Genomic DNA, 20,170 nt, shown 5'->3' with positions numbered 1-20,170 from the left:
GATGAAGAAAAACGTTTCTCAAAAACAGATAGGAAGAGATTTGGGCATTTCTCCCTCTACAGTGCATAGCATAGTGAAAAGAATCAGGGAATCTGGAGAAATTACCGTGCGCAAAGGCCAAGGGCGCAAGCCTAAACTGAATGGCTGTGATCTCCGAGCCCTCAGATGGCACTGCATTAAAAACCATCATTCACCAATAAATGATATAACTGCGTTGGCTCAGGACTACTTCAGGAAGTCACTCTCAAGCACTACAGTACGTAGTTACATTAGGAAATGCCAGCTAAAACTGTACTGTGCCAAAAGGAAGCTCTACATAAATAGTATCCAGAAGCGCCGTTGACTTCTCTGGGCTCGGAGGCATCTGGGATGGTCCATTGTGCAGTGGAAACGTGTATTGTTGTCAGACGAAACGTTTTTTCACATCTTTTTTGGATGAAATGAACGCCGTGTGCTGTGGACCAAAGAGGAAAAGGACCATCCAGACTGTTTTCAGATACAAGTCCAAAAGCCAGGGTCTGTCATGGTATGGGGTTGTGTCAGTGCCTTCGGCAAAGATAACTTGCACTTCTGCGATGGCACCATCAATGCTTAGAAGTATATCTTAGTTTTGGAGGAACAAATGCTGCCTTCAAGACGATGTCTTTTCCAGGGACGCCCATGCTTATTTCAGCAAGACAATGCCAAACCACATATTGCGCGCATAACAAAGGCATGGCTGCGTAAGGAGAGGGTGCAGATGCTTGACTGGCCTGCCTGCAGTCCTGATTTGTCTCCTATAGAGAATGTTTGCCGCATTTTGAAATGAAAAATGCATCAACGAAGACCCCGTACTGTTGCGCACCTAAAATGTTGTTTGCAGGAAGAATGGGAAAAATTAACACCTGCAACACTTAGTCACTTGATTTCTTCAATGCCTAAATCTCTTTTAAGTATTGTTAAGACAGGGGAACTGTACAAAGTGGTAAATGCTGTACTGTCCCAACTTTTTTTGAAATGTGTTGCAAGCCTGAATAGCAAGAATGGATATTTATTTACAAATCAAATGATGTTGACAAAAAAAAAAAAAACATGAATTATTGTGTTCATACTGTCTGCAATGTAATAAATTGAGGGGAATTTATAACTTGTTTTTTTCTTTTTTTTATTCACATTTTCCACACTGTCCCAACTTTTTCTGATTTGGGGTTGTAGACTCAAATGAAATGTATGTTTTTATGGTATAATAGTAACCATAAGAGCAGCTTACTATTCTAAACGGTAATTCTGGGAAGTGCCTGGAATCGAACCGGTAACCTCTTAATTATGAGTTCTAATTGCTGCATCACCCAAGCTGTAATGTCAGTGTCGTACCCTAACCCGATTTCTTTTTCTTTGGTTATACTCTTGAATAAATGTGCACTTGTTTTGTTATGCGTGTACCTTTTGTGAGAGTGTTTATTTCACATTTCGACTTCAGTCTTTACACATTATACACCCATCCCATCCATCCATCCATTCATTATCCAACCCGCTTTATACTAATTACAGGGTTACGGGGATCTGCTGGAGCCAATCCCAGCCAACACAGGGCACAAGGCAGGAAACAAACCCTGTCCCACAGACCAAGCACACACTAGGGACAATTTAGGATCGCCAATGCACCTAACCTGCATTCAGGACTGTGGGAGGAAACTGGAGCAGACATGGGGAGAACATGCAAACTCCACGCAGGGAAGACCTGGGAAGCGAACTCAGGTCTTCTAACTGTGAGGCAGCAGCACTACCTCTAAATTATACACTTCATATCAAAATTGTCATTAGTACTATAAATGAAAAAGGTTTCTGTTTTAAGTATGTGTTCAACATTTCTTGTCTCACATTTCCGGTCATCCTACTGTACATTTACCCAGATTGTTGCAGAAATGGAACACACATGAAATGCATGTGTTCCAAATAACGATATATTATTTACACCATATAACTCCAGGCACCTCACACCCAGATAAAAAGACTTGAGTTGGGAGAACTTTTTGCCCAAGTTGAGCTGCATCGGATGGGATATAGGCTGCTTGTGCTGATCAACACATTTGCAAAACAAAAGATGCTAATGGAGAGGTGCGATGGAATTTAAGATGGTCCGGAATTACCAGTTTTTTCATAGGCTTCAGGGATTCTAGTGTAAACCGATCTGACCAACATGTTAAATGAGCTTACTTTAGAACTGCAAGGAAAACTGTTCTATCATAATTGATGATCATTTGGAAGCTTGAGGCTGGCTATCAGCAGCTACTGTCAGGACTATGCATCCCTGGCTGACATTCAGTGCAAGTAGTCAAAGTAAAGTAGTGACCATAAATATATTGAATTGTATTGTGCCATAAGGGTTCATGCAGTTATGCAAGGTATGCCAACATATATTGTGTGTGTATATATACAGTATAAAGTATACTCAGTGTGTATCGATATAGATAGATAATCAATAGAGTACATATGTAAACTAGGGTGGTGTGGTATACTATTACTGAAAAAGTTCAGAACTTAAAAGACCTTGTGCTTTACTCTTTGTTCTTCCACTTTCCAACATGCTGTATTAGCACTGTAGACTAAAGGTTTGCATTCTCTTGGGACCTGACTTAATGTTTTTTTTTTTTAAATAGTGAGTGGATACAGGCGAGTCAGCTTTAATTGTGTTGCAGAGCATTGGAACATTTGAGAAAATTCTTGAAAAATAAGTTAAATATTAAGTTATTCTAACATTGTAATTTATTGATCTTGCAGTCAATATGGCTTCACGGAAAAATTGCATATAATCAGAAAAGAAGAAAAAATAATGGCCATGTGTCTGTTACGCCACACTTTTTGCTTTGAGTTTTCTAATAAATCATTGCAGGCATAGTGGTGCAAATACATAGCTTGTAGGGCATGTACATGATAATGATTACTTGTTGGAGTGCTGCTATTTTTCCTTTTGCTTCGATTCTGTAGCAACTTAAATTTTTGTGTTCTGGGTCAAACGCCTGGTGTGCTTGTAGGTTAATGAATTGTGTATATTTCAGTTCTTCTCTTAGCAATATGCATGCCAAAAACAACTATTTTTTTTTCTTTTATGTTGGTATTAAATAGGACAATGGCTTTTCCTTGTCCACCAAGCTGTCACTTGAGTGAAACTGCCATGTGTGCTTTTTTTGTTTTTTTTTTTTTTAAAAAAAAACCCATGCATGCAAGTTATCACTAACCACAAAACATGGATTAGACAAAGTCTCAAGGTCTGCTGTTTGTTTACAAACATATAAGTGGCAATCAGACACTTAACATAAAGCACAAACATAATGAGAGACTTTGAGCACGCTATACACATGGAACAAAAAACGCTACACATGTTCAATAGTCCCATGGGGCATATTTTGCCCAGCACAAACGTGAAGCAAGGTAATTTTGAAGTCTGGCTGCTTGAATCTCTCTTTATACAGGGTGGTCCAGATCTAATTATACAGATCCAGATCGTCTGGATGACTTTGATTTATGCAGGGACAATTCTAGTTCGGCGCCAAGATGATTGCTTCATGTCATCAGTTCGCACACTTCTTGATGGTCTGGGATTTTTCGGGTGATTTTCTATATAATAAACTTAAGTTATAGCGGAATGAAAATTGCATAATAAATCTGGGCCACCCTATAGAGTGTGTCATATACAGCATCATAATACATAACGATAAGCAAAACAACAGAAATTACTTACAAAAATAAGTTTCCTTTATCATTGCAAAAGATGGCACTGACTGCTGAGTCTGGTCGTCTTGTTAATTTATGTTTTTATTTAATCTTTGTGTTAGTTTATCCCAGCAACTACTGTCCTATGATTGTATTTCTTCACTTAACCTATTTTTTTTTCTTCTAATGTGACTTTATTTGATCCTTCACCCTTTTTTTTTTTTTTTTTTTATTCATCTCATGACTTCTTTACCTGGACAATGGTATTCACCTATATGACTAAGCTGAGTGCCCCTTGGAGACCCCCTTGGCACCTTGACTCAAGATTTATAATGTGATTTTCAATCACATATTTTGTGCTTTGCAAAAATGTCCTCATTCCACTTCACAGCTCACACCGCATATCATTCTGTCTCATTTTACCTATGCAGGACACCTCACCTTCTTCGCTTGTTCATTCACTGTATTGGTCAGAGTCACTGTTTGTTTACTCCTTCACTGTTCCTGCAGCTGCCTTATTTTGGACACACTAGCAAGCTTACATTTCTTTGTGAAATTACTGTTCTTAGAGGGGGAGAAAAGACCCAGTGCCTTGGAACAGCCCACATGGTACAGATTTATCAACAAAAAAACATATGTTGGGTAATTTTCTTCTTTCTATAACATCACAAAATTTCAATTAAATTAGTCAAAGCATTTTTGAGATTTGAGTATGTGGATTTTCTATCGTTTTACCCCTAAAGATTGATGTATCAAAATGTCCTTTCTTCAAATATCTACTGCCCTAGATGTATATCCAAACATCTTACTGATGTACACAAGCCAACATCCTTCAGTGAATTTCAGCAGTTTTCTTTTCATCTACCCAAAGAAATCTCACTATGGCACATTGTTTAATAATGGTGCAATTCCACAGCAGAGCGTCTATGTTCATTTGGCTTCAGTTATACTAACAGCAGAGAACTGTGATGTGCATGTTTTAATTACCCGTAAGCCATCATGAATATGTTGTATTGTGTCAGCTTCTCTCCATTGTGGTTACCTCATAATTTTCAAATTGCTTTTAATTTTAATGCACCCTTTTATGTATATGTACTATAGATTCAGACCCTTTGCTGTTGCACTTCATATTCATATTGTGGTCAGGTGCCTCATGTTTGCTCTAATTATTCTTTAGATGCATGTAGAACTTGTTTGGAGTCCACCTATGGCAAATTGAATTGATAGGACCTAGTTTAAGAATGGCACAAAGCTGTGCATGTAAGGTACCACCATTTATACTGCATGAAAGGATAAAAACAAATTCATGAAGTCAAAAGAACTCTCTGTAGACTGTATTCAAATTTTGGTGAGTCATAGGTCAGAGCAAGGGTATAGTAAAACCATTTCCAAATCTTTGATTGTCCCCAGGAGCACCGTGGCCTCAATAATTGTCACCCTATTTAAGCTTAGGTGGGAAAACCTGTCAGAAGGATGACCATCTCAGCAGCACTTCATCAATCGGGCCTTTATGGTAGAGTGGATAGAAACAACAGCAGCATTTATTTATATAGCACATTTTCATACAAAAAGTAGCTCAAAGTGCTTTACATAATGAAGAACAGAAAATAAAGGACACAGTAAGAAAATAAAATAAGTCAAAATTAATTAACATAGAATAAGAGTAACGTCCAATGGCCAGGGTAGACAGAAAAAACAAAAAAAAAACTCAAGACGGCTGGAGAAAAAAAAAAAAAATCTGTAGGGATTCCAGACCATTAGACTGCCCAGTCCCCTCTGGGCATTCTACCTAACATAAATTAAACGGTCCTCTTTGGATTTAGGGTTCTCACAGAAGGACTTGATGATGATGGTCACGTAGACTTCTGGCTTTTGATCCATCCATAATGGTTGGAACATCATGATGCTTTGAGTAGGTGGTGGTGGCGCAGGCCAGAAAAAGAAACAGAAAAGAGAGTAGGGGTCAGTACGGATTTTGGAGCCACCATGAATAGTTATTATGATGAATTGAACATACAGAGTAGCAGGATTAAGTTAAAGTGAAGTTATAAAAAGGCCATGTTAAAGTAATATGTTTTCAGCAGTGTTTTAAAGTGTTCCGCTGTATTAGCCTGGCGAATTCCTATTGGCAGGCTATTCCAGATTTTAGGTGTATAGCAGCAGAAGGCCGTCTCACCACTTCTTTTAAGTTTTGCTCTTGGAATTCTAAGGAGACACTCATTTGAGGATCTAAGGTTACGATTTGGAATATAAGGTGTCAGACATTCCAATATATAAGATGGGGCGAGATTATTTAAGGCTTTATAAACCATAAGCAGAATTTTAAAGTCAATCCTGAATGACACAGGTAATCAGTGTAGTGACATCAAAACTGGAGAGATACAGTGGTGTGAAAAACTATTTGCCCCCTTCCTGATTTCTTATTCTTTTGCATGTTTGTCACACAAAATGTTTCTGATCATCAAACACATTTAACCATTAGTCAAATATAACACAAGTAAACACAAAATGCAGTTTTTAAATGATGGTTTTTATTATTTAGAGAGAAAAAAAATCCAAACTACATGGCCCTGTGTGAAAAAGTAATTGCCCCCTTGTTAAAAAATAACCTAACTGTGGTGTATTCCTTTGAGTTACCTGGGTTTAGCAGACGATCTATCATAGAGAATAAGACTCTGGGATTACTAGCATTGTTATTTATAATCTTAGAGAATTAGCAGCGCCACTCAAGACGGACAGTGTTATTGTATTCTGTTATTTTAACTTTTAATATTTCATAGTGGATAGTTAGTTTAGTTTTCCTCCATTTATGCTCAGCTCTACGGCATGTTCTCTTTAAATCAGACACTCTTTGGGTCTTCCATGGTATAATAATGCTAGAAGATTTTTTAACTGTCTTTTCAGGTGCAACTATGTCAACAGCCACTCTCACTTTAGAATTAAAGTTTTCCACCTTACTATTTACATTATCTTTGCTATTAAAGTTGGCACTATAAACGGACTGATTGCTTAGAATGTTTGTCAGAGAATCGGAGAATTCCTCAAAAAAAGAGGTCTATACACGGATAATACTAGAATGTGAGAATCTCCATGAATAACAATGGCGAGATACTCAAAGGACTTGAACTTACCAAAACTGACATCTTTACAATAAGATCGTTGATAAAAAACGTTTTGTTAGTTAAAGCTCTTAACATTTAATAGTGCCATATTTAATGTTTCGGATGGGCAGAGATGAGTAGTATATGCGTTATTGATATTTGAAATAGGAACTAAATTATTTTTATTAGCGCCGCTCTGTGTGTATTTTTTGTTTAATCCATGATCTTTTTTTATAGTTTTAATACATTGTGCCTCTAAAATAGTAATTTTAATTAGATTATTGGAGTTTATGCCGTATTGCCTAGATTTTCTATGTGCATTGAGATTGCTTATTACAGTATTAATGTTGTGCACTTTAACAGCAGATTCTATTATACACTTATCATGTCCTAGCACAACAGTATCATTTCGGAAGGGGTTAAGAGCAGATAGATAGTCAAGATAACCAAATTACCTTAGATATGTTTTCGGAGAGGACCTGGGCGCCAAAACTGTTCGGATGCAGGCCATCTCACTTGAAGAAACGCGGCCTTTCCAAAAAGAGATTCCAATTGATGATGAAACTGATGTCTTGCTTCTTGCAGAAATCCTGTAGCCAGTTGTTCAATCCTAGCAGACGACTATAGTACTCGTTGGATCGTCTGACGAGAGGTAGTGGACCCGAAACGAAGATCTTTGCCGATGGGGTCCTCTCCTTCGTGTCTTTAATCAAAGCTGCGAAGTCAGCCTTGAGGATTTCTGATTGTCGGTGCCTTATATCGTTTACACCGGCATGCAAAACGATTGCTCCAACTGCCCTCTCCTTGTGCTTCTCGTAGATTGCCGGCGCACGCCTCGTCACATCTTGGACACGAGCACCGGGAAAACAAGAAACAAATGATTTTCCATTAGGGCATGCGATATTACGGTTTCTAACAATAGAATCACCTACCACTATTACATCACCAGGGGCTGAAGGCGAACTGGGGACGCGGAGAGGGTCGAACCAGTTCTGAGAGAGGACGCTCGCCTGTGCCGATTGAGGTGCTCTGGCCTTGAACCCCCGCCTGCATAGCTGAAATCCACAGAGGTCATCAGCGGTGTCGCTCCTACGAGATGCGGGGGTGAGGTCGGCACAACGCGGGGTTGATGTTACGCCGATTACAGATGGCGAGGATGGTTTATCCAGTAGTCGGGCCTTTCAGATTTTTAAGTTCTTCAACAACGATTGCAACGCGATTTACCCCACTGTCGGCCATTGTCTGCTGAGAGAGTGAGATTAGCGGTATGACACTGTAAACCTGAAGTCCCTGAGGTAACGCTCTTTTGAGTATATGCCATATGAAAGATAATCAAATATTAATATAATAAAGTATTATCTAATCTATTTCTGTGGTTGCAGACATTTTGTCTCTTGTGAAGTGTTTTGCTACAAAATTTTATTATCCTGAACTTCTCTGCTTTATAATAAAGGCAACTCTGAATCATGTGCCTAACTGAGAATGAAGCACATTTTTCCCCACTACCACAACCCTTTTGAAGATTCCTTTAAGCCATTCAGGATGATGTGTATTAAGCAAACATCATCTGCATTCTCTATTCTTTTGTGCTTTCATTTCACCAACTGGCATTTACTGAAAGACTTGATTGCCTGAATGTGATGTGTTCATTAGAACAAAAAGGTGTAACGTGTACCAAACTGCAAAGATTTTTCAAGCTCTTTCATTTAGGAATAGACAGGAGACTTTTTGAAGAAATTACACTGAATCAATATACAGAAATTGTTACTAATCTTGAAACATATTAGTAGGACAATATCTGAATCACCAAATGAAGAGTAACATACTCATGCCTGTTCACAGCAGTGGACACAAGAAAAAAATTGATACTGAATAGGGTGCAACCCCCATCACACATGTACCCAAACACACACATTCATCTTAATTCAACAAATAGTACCCTTTGAAGCTTAACACGACCTACGTGTTTTTTTGAAAATAGAGACATTCTGGTATGGTTCTCTTTTTTTGTGTTTTAAGTGTCCTCTTGTTCTGGAATAGCTCATTAGCACTAGGTAGATTATGTTTAGAGCCACTAGGCTTCACTCGCCAACTGCTTATGCCAAGCGCTATACCCCGTTGTGAAACCCCTCTTTAACGGTTATACAATAGGATTCAAATAACAGTTGGTTATTTTTTTTGTTTTTAAACCTCCTCTTTGCTCAATCAGCAGCTGGCTTGCTGCTGCTCCCATGCTGCGTGATCTGCATTTCATGCAGCGCTTACAAGCATTTTAAAGTCACTGCCTTGTCTCTGTTCTCCCCCAGACATCCTCAAACACTATTCAATCTATTTTCGCTGTTACGTTATTTCACTGAGTAATATTTTCTGTTTGTTTGCGCTAATGTGATCTTTATTCTCATTTTTTGAGACTTTAGAATTTTCCTACTTCCATTATCTCTAACCTGCTCTGCATGCGTATGACGGGACTTGCTTCCAAAGGTTATAAGTATGACGTGATTTGCCTGTCTCGCAGGACATGACAGTGTCTCTCTTCAAAAGATAATGTCAAGTTGCCGGAAAAAAATCTTGTCCCAAGTTTATTTATTTATTTATTTTTTACAATAGATTTATTTTATGTTTGCCAATCTAATATAACCACTGTTGCTTGTACAAATAAGATGCAAATGGACTTTTAAAACATGCAGCAACTATTTAAACCTTGTCTATATTTCAGTGATGATATTTCAATAGATGGAGGAATGAATTTATAGTATACAGTATTTTTACTTTATTATTGGAGCTTTGCAAATATTTTGTAAATAATGTATTATAAATAATTAGGTATTCATATTTTTGACAGGGTGCTCTTTATTAAATGTTTAATTTTGCATATTAACAAGAGTTTTTTTTTTTTTTTTCCTCTTTCCCTAGACAGAAACGATATGTGTTCTGAATATCCTGGATATAATGGAGCTGATTGTACACTCTGTCGCACCTAACAGTTATATTTACTTTTTCTGGAAAGTGGATTGATAAAGAATTGATAAGTCTGAAGTGCCCAGAGGTTACAAAAACAGAAATAACTGCTTGGTTTGCCTTTCACCAATTAGCCTGCCCTCTCTATACAGACATGTCTGTTGATGGTACTGATGGAGATAGCCCAAGATTTTTTGTTGGATGTGAAGATGGAGAATCCGATGAATTACTGGATCCTGTTAAATTAGAAAGTCATGACTATTGTTATGGAAATCCTGAGGAGGAGGAAGATGATGATGATGATGAAGAATATGACTCTGTGAGTAGTTCATTCTAAAACAGGGGATATTTTTGTCATTATACAGTTGTATACTGTATATATTAAACTTGTGTATATACTAATTTTTCTTTTCATTTTAGAGTTGAATTTGACAAAAATCTTAATACAGAAATTAATTTCAAAAACAAAATAAAATGTACAACTGCTTTCTTTTTAAGTCCTTCTTGACTTGGCATCTTGTGCTGTTTGCTTTTAATGCCAACCTTTTCTACAATGTCTGTATGTTGAACGTTTTTAAGTAATTATTAATTCCAAATACATCAATAGTACTCATTTTTGCATGTGAAAGGTTGGCCTTTTAGAAGACAAGAAAACCCTGAGTGTGGCCTGAATTAGACAAAGAGACATCCACAGTAGAAAGCAGTTTTCAACATTGAGTGTCAGGGAAAGGAAAAAGGGACCAATTGGGAGTTGCAAAGCTTGTCTAGTATGTAGTCCTGGAATGGCAATTACAAGATACACCAATCCAGGACAGCATAAGTTGCACCTTGAGTGGAACCATACAGTATCTAATAAGGTCCTTGCAATTTGGCAGAGGCCATGTAGTGCTGGGAAAGAGTGGGCTTTAGCTTGTTGTACCTGACCCTGGGAAGCAAATTTAAAACTGCCTTATTTTACATCATGCATTAAGACTGGTATCTGCAAGTTATCTTAACAGTAAAGAAGGGTTTCAGGATCAGTGTAGGCATTCTAGGTACTCTACATGGCAATAGGGTTTTGTATTTCTTGTGTTTATTAGTATTCTTCCCCTTGTTTGACCTTACTAGTGTTGTCACAATACCAAAATTTCAAAAATTTCAACAACTGCTCATCTAAATCTGTTCCTTGGAGAGTTACAGTCATGGCGGGTGATGGAATGGTCCTTATGAATGATGCTACAATTATGACCCGATGGGCTCGCTACTTTCAGTAGGTGTTTAAACCTGATCTTCTGGCTAGGACATTAGAAATCTCTGGTTCTAGTGTTCTTGAGGTTGATCCTCTAATTAGCTAAAATTTACAATGGGCGTTACAGAGTTAAGCAGGTTTCATTTCGAAATTCTGCGTGTAACGGTCTTAACGGTCGACACCATCCACCATGTTAAACTTTCTTATTTATGGCCCCATCTTCACGAAATTTGGTAGGCAGCTTCCCTGCATTAACCGAAACCGATGTATGTACTTATTTTGGTGGTATTACACCACTGTCGGCCGCCATATTAAACTTTCCAATGGTCTTTGTTACCTATGGGCCCATCTTCATGAAATTTGGTACACGGGTTCCCAACGCTAACTGAATCCTACTTATGTACATATATACGTCCATAGCCTGCAGCTCCGTTGCCGTGTGAGGCGGCGTTGAGTCCCCCATCCCAACGCCTCCCACGTTGTTGGCTGCCTGCCTATATAAGGCCGTCCGTTGCTCCGGTCTCTTCATTCCCTTCCTTGCTTCGCCATGGTATTCACGTCTCCCTGCAGCATTTTTATTTAATCCACGGCTTCTCCGCTGTTTTATTGAGACCTGACACACTTCATGCACGGGTTTTTTTTTACACTGTCTTCCTTTAGCGGGACATTGACTTTTTCCACCGTGTGCTTTGTTTCCGCAGTAGCTGGATTTATGAATATGCTTATCAGACGCTTCATATTTTTTGCTGCCTTTTCAATTGTGTAATTCGGTTTTTGTTCAGCACTCTTTGGAACTGTTGCCTTTTATCTGTGCACTGCGTCAGTTCACGTGAGCCACTCGGTGTACATGCATCGAAGGTTCCCAGCTGTGCTGGTGCCATCTCGTGCTATGTCCGTGGCTGTATTTAATGTTACCTTAGTCCTGGCACTTAAAACTTTCTCTCGCAGTTTCGCTGAGTTTGTGTCAAACACCACCCTGACCATCTCATCTTCCTCTCCATAAACACAGTCCTTCACCCGTGAATATTTAGTATTGGATTGCCGCTGACGGACGGCCTTATATGGGCAGGCACTAAATTACAAATGCCAGCGGCAGCCTGTCTATCAACTTAATTTAAAGTGTAGGTTTACATCGTGCTTTGTTTCCGAAGTAGCAGAACTCATGAACATGGTTGTATATGTCACTCGCTCGCTTCTTATTGTTTCGCTGCCTTCTCAATTATATAATGCATGTTTTCTTCAGCGCTTTTTGGAGGTCTTCCTGGTTTTCTATGTACTGCGTGATTACGTGAGAGGCGTGATGATGTCACACGAACTCCGCCCCCACGGCGTTCAAGCTCATCTCCATTACAGTAAATGGAGAAAACAGCTTCCAGTTATGACCATTACGCGTAGAATTTCGATATAAAACCTGCCCAACTTTTGTAAGGAAGCTGTAAGGAATGAACCTGCCAAATTTCAGCCTTCCACCCACACGGGAAGTTGGAGAATTAGTGATGAGTCGATGAGTCAGTGAGTGAGGGCTTTGTCTTTTATTAGTGTATATATATAATATATATATATATATATATATATTAGGTGCAACGATACACAAAATTTACGGTTCGGTTCGGTACTTTGGTGTCACGGTTCGATATTTTTCGATACAAAAAATTTTCATGCCTTTTTAATTTGTAATTTATTAAAATTATATATATTTCTTTTAACTCAAAAATACAGTTTTTAAATTAAATGTTGCTGAAAAACAAAATAATAAAAAAATAAAAGAGTTTGGAAACGAAGTTTATTACAGAGAAAGGTCCCTTTCCAAAATAAAAGCTATGCTATACCCTTCTTCTGGGGTATATTCTCAGGAGCATATTGAACATATCATGTCCCCATAAAATGAACCACTCTCTGATGGACCTCCCCTCACACTCATCTTCTGGAGTGCTAGCACTTAGCTGCATATACAACAAAATCAACTTAAATAAAAATATGTATTGCACAGAAATGCCTTCCTAAATATATTTTGAAACATTTGAAATGTTCTAAAAATAAGGTATCAACCACATACAGTTCTGCATTATTTGGGGATCCCTGACTGTATTTTCTATACTTGGTAGAATATAAAACAAACACACCCAATCCCTGACATGAAAACAATTTTAGAACCATTGTTCTATGGTGTACAGAAAACACATGAAAACTTAAATCTGGTAAAGCTATACTTCACATATTTTCTGTTGTGCATACTTAGCACCATGTAAAACCAAAAAACCACCATGTAAAGAATAAAAAATAAATAAAAATAAAAGCTATTCTATACCCTTCTTCTGGGGTATAGTCTCAGCAGCATATTAAACAAATCAGGTACCCATAAAATGAACCACTCTTTAATGGACCTCCCCTAACACATCTTCTGGAGTGCTAGCACATTTAGCTGCATATACAACATAAACAACTTAAATAAAAGGTCCACTTAAATACAAACCAAAACATAGTTTACTCAATTTCCATGTTCTTCTTCAGAAAAATTAGGATGTCCACATGTTCTGCTGACAGTACAGATCTGCTTGCTGTGACAGTGTCACCTGCTGTGGAAAACACCCTCTCACTTGGGACAGTTTGTTTCCTCAGTTTGTTTGCCCAGTTGATTTCATACAAGGGACGCTATTGGCGGATGGCTTAGAAGCTACCCAATCAGAGCACGTATTACATATTAACTAAAACTCCTCAATGCTATAAGATATGCCTCCTGCACGGTGCTCGATTGTTTGCTTGTCTCTGCCTGTATCTCACCCTCTCTGACATTCTCTGCGCCTGACGGAGAGGGTGTGTGCTGAGGTGTTGTTTGCACTGAAGCTTTTTGCCTAGTGGATACAGACGCTCCTCTAAGAAATGCCGCTTTATCGAGATGCGTCCAAAAGCTCACTTATTGATTTTTTGATTGTTTGCTTTAATCTCGCGCTCTCTCTCTCTCTCTCTCTCTGACGTTCTCTGCGCTTGACGGAGGAGATGTGAGCAGAGGGGCTTTTTGCACAGAGGCTGTTTGCTTAGAAGATCTGGACCGCTCCTGTAAAAATGCTGAAAGGCTACCTTCGCATTGATCCCTTCATTGCCGCTGCTTTATCGCTGGTGCTTGCATACTTAAAAGCGCAACAGCCCTATTGATTTTTCATTGTTTGCTTTTCTCTCTCTCTCTGACATTCTCCGCTCCTTACGCACACTTTGAAGAGGAAGATATGTTTGCATTCTTTTAATTGTGAGAAAGAACTGTCATCTCTGTCTTGTCATGGAGCACAGTTTAAACTTTTGACTAAAAGGTGTTATTTCATGTCTAGAGGGCTCTAATAATGTTAAAAAACGTATTTAGAAGGTCGTAAACAGGTTTTCTATGCTCTAACTGCGAAAATATTAGATTTATAAATAAAGAATCCTACCGTGGAAATTCATTTATCTGTCTGGAGCGGATTAACCGCGATAAACAAGGGTTTACTGTATAACTGTGTGGAGAATATTTATAAACAGTGTGGGAGAGTTTCTAAGGGCTTAAAATATATAAAAATAATCATACAAACATATGGTTTCTACTTCGCGGATTTTCACCTATCGCGGGGGGTTCTGGAACGCAACCCCCGGGATCGAGGAGGGATTACTGTATATAATTTTGTATCGTTCAATACATATGCATACCGAACCGAAAGCACTGTATCGAACGGTTCAATATCGATACATGTATCGTTGCACCCTTAATATATATATATATATATAATATATATACACATACATATATATATATATATGTATATATATATATATGTATATATATATATGTATATATATGTATATGTATATATATGTATATATATATATATATATATATATATATATATATATATATATATATATATATATGTATATATATATATGTATATATATGTATATATATGTATATATATATGTATATATATGTATATATATATATGTATATATATATATATATATATATATATATATATATATATATATATATATATATATATATATATATATATATATATATATTCCAGCGCTGACTTTATATATTCAAGTTTTGACTTTATCATGAGTTTCAGAAAACTAAGCTAACATACAGTATTTGCAGAGAGCCTGACAAGGGAGACTCCTTAGTAGTTCTGTAATATGAGTAACATTCAGGACTGAAAATAGATTTTTACATTGTCATACTGAAAACTGAAATTTCTGTAAACTTGAAGTAACTAGTGCACCTTTTATACTGTTTGAATTGACTTAAGTAAATTATGTATTTATAAAATGATTTTCTTTCAACCAACATATTATGTCAGCCTTAGTAATACATTTCTATAATTATACAAATGATAGGATGGCTGTAAGATTGAGAACTGGGTCCCTGGTGCATTAATATGCATAATACTTCGGGAATTAATACAGTGTACCAAATGCTTGAAAATTGGTCTGTGTTTTATTAATATTGCATTATATTCTAGAGAACTTGCTACAAAGGACAAAGAAGAATGTATTTGCTAAACCTTTGATTTGGTGTGTCTAATTTTCAGCCTCCAGAAAGACAAATCATTGTTGGAATATGTGCTATGGCAAAAAAATCTAAATCCAAGCCCATGAAGGAAATTTTGGAACGCCTTTGCTTATTCAAATACATAACTGTTGTGATATTTGAAGAAGACGTAATACTGAATGAACCTGTAGACAACTGGCCTCTTTGTGACTGCCTGATATCTTTTCATTCAAAAGGTATGCATCTGTTATACCTTGAAACAAATTATATGTTGTTACTGTTGAAAATTATCGTAATGTCTTGGTTAATATTTGATGCTCAGAAGTCAGAGAGAGTTGTTAGAATATGTAGGATTAACCTTTTTCATTCTTATGATGAGCATTGATTTTTTTGGGAAAAATTTCGTTTTGCCCTGGTTTACTGTTGAAGGTGTCATTTCTTTTAACTGCGAAATCTGTGTTGTATAGAACAGTTTGTTTTTTTAATAAACATAGATTCTTTTGCAAAATACTTTTAATGAAAAACTTCATTTTGATGTAAGTATGCAGCTATCCCTCCATTTGACATAGCGGGTGTGAAACTTGCTGAAATTCACTGAAGCATGTAGGCTCAATATGGAAGCAAAAACAGCATGGCTTAACAAAAATTTAAATGAATGGGTGTAGGAACAGCAATACTTTATCTCTTGTTATTTGATGACATATCAAACGCGTGCATGTATACATGGAACAATTGCTTTTCATTTAATCACTTTTCAGGATGAATACAGCACTTTTTCAATGAGCTGTAAGAGTATCAACAAAATGAGAGATCATGGGCTACAAGCAGGGCTTTGGAGTCGGAGTCAAGGAGTCTGAGTCAGAGACAATTTTGGGTACCTGAGTCGGAGTCAGCAAAAATGTTCCGACTCCTAATAAATTTAAATTGTAATGAAAAAAAAAATCCATAAAGTTCAAATGTCCCATTTCACAAACAGTAGTCATAATTAATTCTCTGATGTATGAACAAAGCCCAGTGCATAGTTGTGTTACTACTAGTGTGAAGTTCAGCAGAGCTAGTACACAATCAGACATTCTCATATTGTAATCTGGATTATGGTACATTTCAAAAAGTATTTTCATTTTTATTTCAGATATAATATGTTTAACAAGTTCATTTGAGTTGTAGACAAATGTAATGATGTAGGTGTAGGTGTGTGCTATGGCCTGATATGTGTTGAGGGGTTCTGTCTGCACTCTCCGCATATGCTTCAACCCAGGGCTCAACTTTAGCATAACTTTGCACACCACCTGTTGTAGAAGATTTTGAAATTAAAAAGGAACAGATTCTATGTATTGTGACAGATAATGCTTCTAATATGTTAAGCACAATTGAGAAAATGAATAAAGTAGATGAAGAAAGTGACAAACAGATATTAGAGGAAGACAGTTCCGCAAGTATTAGAGAAAGTGAAACCCAAGAGAATTGTGAAATTTTTGATAACATTGCTGAAGAAGCATCTAAGCTTACTACTATTCAATATATGCATTATGATGTTCATACTTGCAACTTGCAATAAGAGATGGATTGAAAGATCGTCTGGCAGCTACTCTAATTGGCAAATTGAGGCTAGTAACTGCTGCAGCCAGGGCTCCTAAAACAGATGTCATTTTGAAAAGAAATGCAGGAAAAGGAGACACTTTGGATCACACAACACGCTGGGGAAGCACTTATTTGATGGTAAAATGTTTGCTTGTACTAAAAGAAGTACTGGACAATGAAAATGTTTTATTAACTGAAAGCCAGTGGGCACAAGTAAAAGAACTGGAAAGTCTACGTTCTTACCCCTTTACTGTCACCAAGAGGTTGCAATATGAAAATTTAAAACCCGGTAAATTTTTCTTGGAATGGAAGAGCTTGATATATTGCCTCAACAAAAGTGGAGAGTTAATAGCTGATGGCATCGTATCTTCAATGAAGAAAAGTGAGAGTTTCTTACTGGATAATCAAATCTTGTTAGCTACTATTTATGTTGATCCAATGAGCCAAATTTTGTTGAGCAGTGACCAGATTGCTAATGGAAAAAAGGCAGTCTATGATGTAGAAGTTCACATGAAGGGATTACTACTACCTGAAACGCCACCACTGGATGAAGCTATAAGCACTGGTAACTCAGGATCATCCTCACAAATGAAGATTTAGACTTTGATTCCTACTTGGACAAAATGGAAGTTTCAAAAGCAAACTGACATCACCTATGCATGAAAGATAAACGACCAGTAAATGTCCAAATAAACCAAATAAAAAGATTCCAGCATGCGTTTTTTAAAATATAAAGAAGTTGAAAAGTATGCTCACTTATCTAACCTGACTGTAGAAGAAGCCATCGTAGTGATGTGGCTAGAACTGTAACAGCAATGCCACCCACCCAAGTCAGTGTTGAAAGATTATTTTCAGCTCTAAAAATAATCAAGTCAGATTTAAGAGCTTCTATGAAAGTGTATCTGGCAGAAGCAATTCTGTTTCTTAGAACATTGCATTGAGTTAATTTTGGATTGCATTTAACAGCTATTCTATATCAACTGTATTCCAAGTTAAATATATAAACTGGTTTTTTGTTCATGTAGTTAAGCTTTGTTTTTGTTTTAAAATTGCCAAAGAATGGTTTATATTTTTTGAACTGGTAAAGTTCCTGTTCCTGATTTTTATGCATGCTACTACTTTATAGCCACTTGATAAAAACAATAAATAAAACCTTATTGTTTTCATTTTTTTGTTTTTTGTTTAACTGGCCAATACGGTAGAGAGTCAGCTTCCTAGCCAGTAGTTATGTGGTTAAATGATGTGCATGTTGCCTTCCTTCAATCAACATGGAAAATACATTAGCATATTAAATACAGAAGAGTCAGGGAGTTGGAGTCAGAAGTACTGGAAACTAAGGAGTCGGAGTCGAAAAATGTATCTACTGACCCCACAGCCCTGGCTACAAGTGCATTCCATAACAACTTTGCATTATTTAACTTGTAGGGATTAAAGAAGTGTGAGAAAGACTGGATGGAACATAAAAGAATGGGCAATGGATTGATATGAAAGTGTTAAGTTAATAATTGAATCAGTATAGTAACTTTCATTTCTCTATTTTAGGCTTTCCCTTGGACAAAGCTGTAGCTTATTCAGAACTGCGAAAACCCTTTGTTATTAATGACTTGGACTTGCAGTATCACATTCAGGATAGGTAAGTTGATACAAAAAAATTTAGTTAAAATTAAAATGAAAATTAAGATATTTGCTCTTTAAAATTGTTGTTCTGAATGTTTAATTCTTCATTTTTAGGTGAATACACACAGTCAAGAATATTTCAATATAATTTAGAAATTTTTATTATCCAGAGAATGTATAGAACAATAAAGCAGCAAATTTAAGTTTGGAAATGGTGATGCTATACTAATGTAAATTTTGAACTACAACAACATTTATTTATATAGCACATTTTCATAGAAAAAGTAGCTCAAAGTGCTTTACATAATGAAGAATAAAAAATAAAAGACACAGTAAGAAAATAAAATAAGTCAACATTAATTAACATAGAATAAGAGTAAGGTCCAATGGCCAGGGTGGACAGAAAAAACAAAAAAAACTCCAGACAGCTGGAGAAAAAAATAAAATCTGTAGGGATTCCAGACCATTAGACTGCCCAGTCCCCTCTGGGCATTCTACCTAACATAAATGAAACAGTCCTCTTTGGATTTAGGGTTCTCACAGAAGGACTTGATGATGGTCACGTAGACTTCTGGCTTTTGATCCATCCATAATGATTGGAACATCATGATGCTTTACCACAGAGAAACCGGAAAAAGAAACAGAAGAGAGAGTAGGGGTCAGTACGGAATTTAGAGCCACCATGAATAGTTATTATGATGAATTGAACATACAGAGTATCAGGATTAAGTTAAAGTGAAGTTATAAAAAGGCCATGTTAAAATAATGTGTTTTCAGCAGTGTTTTAAAGTGCTCCACTGTATTAGCCTGGCGAATTCCTATTGGCAGGCTATTCCAGATTTTAGGTGTATAGCAGCAGAAGGCCGCCTCACCACTTCTTTTAAATTTTGCTCTTGGAATTCTAAGGAGATACTCATTTGAGGATCTAAGGTTACGATTTGGAATATAAGGTGTCAGACATTCCGATATATAAGATGGGGCGAGATTATTTAAGGCTTTATAAACCATAACCAGAATTTTAAAGTCAATCCTAAATGACACAGGTAACCAGTGTAGTGACATCAAAACTGGAGAGATGTGCTTGGATTTTCTTTTCCTAGTTAGGGTTCTAGCAGCTGCATTCTGCACTAGTTGCAAACGATTTATGTCTTTTTTGGGTAGTTCTGAGAGGAGTGTGTTACAGTAATCTAGTCGACTGAAAACAAATGCGTGAACTAATTTCTCAGCATCTTTCAGTGATATAAGAGGTCTAACTTTTAGCTGTGTTTCTTAAGTGAATGCTGTCCTAGTGATCTGATTAATATGCGATTTAAAATTCAGATTATAGTCAACAATTACCCCTAAGCTTTTTACCTCCATCTTGACTTTTAATCCTAATGTATCCAGTTTATTTCTAATAGCCTCATTGTATCCATTATTGCCAATCACTAAGATTTCAGTTTTCTCTTTATTTAACTTGAGGAAGTTACTATT

The 20,170-nt window shown here is 36.8% G+C and overlaps 1 protein-coding gene across 12 annotated transcripts in view; it reads left to right on the top strand.

Annotated features, from left to right (window-relative positions):
• ppip5k2 (diphosphoinositol pentakisphosphate kinase 2) overlaps nucleotides 1–20,170 on the top strand; it is a 282,209-nt gene that overhangs the window by 51,992 nt on the left and 210,047 nt on the right. For 11 of the 12 annotated variants that reach the window (XM_039758896.1, XM_039758903.1, XM_039758901.1 and 8 more), the window contains exons 2-4: nucleotides 9,708–10,071; nucleotides 15,540–15,735; nucleotides 18,623–18,713. In XM_039758896.1, coding sequence (XP_039614830.1) covers nucleotides 9,907–10,071; nucleotides 15,540–15,735; nucleotides 18,623–18,713 — 452 coding nt within the window. In that variant the 5' untranslated portion in view covers nucleotides 9,708–9,906. The remainder of the gene's footprint in view (nucleotides 1–9,707; nucleotides 10,072–15,539; nucleotides 15,736–18,622; nucleotides 18,714–20,170) is intronic. The other variant, XM_039758895.1, reaches the window with a different exon arrangement.

Source organism: Polypterus senegalus, chromosome 7 (genome assembly GCF_016835505.1).
Source record: "Polypterus senegalus isolate Bchr_013 chromosome 7, ASM1683550v1, whole genome shotgun sequence".
NCBI classification, from domain to species: Eukaryota; Metazoa; Chordata; class Cladistia; order Polypteriformes; family Polypteridae; genus Polypterus; species Polypterus senegalus.
The sequence above is the reverse complement of the archived record's forward strand: the minus strand, read 5'-3'. Positions and strand labels throughout refer to the sequence as shown.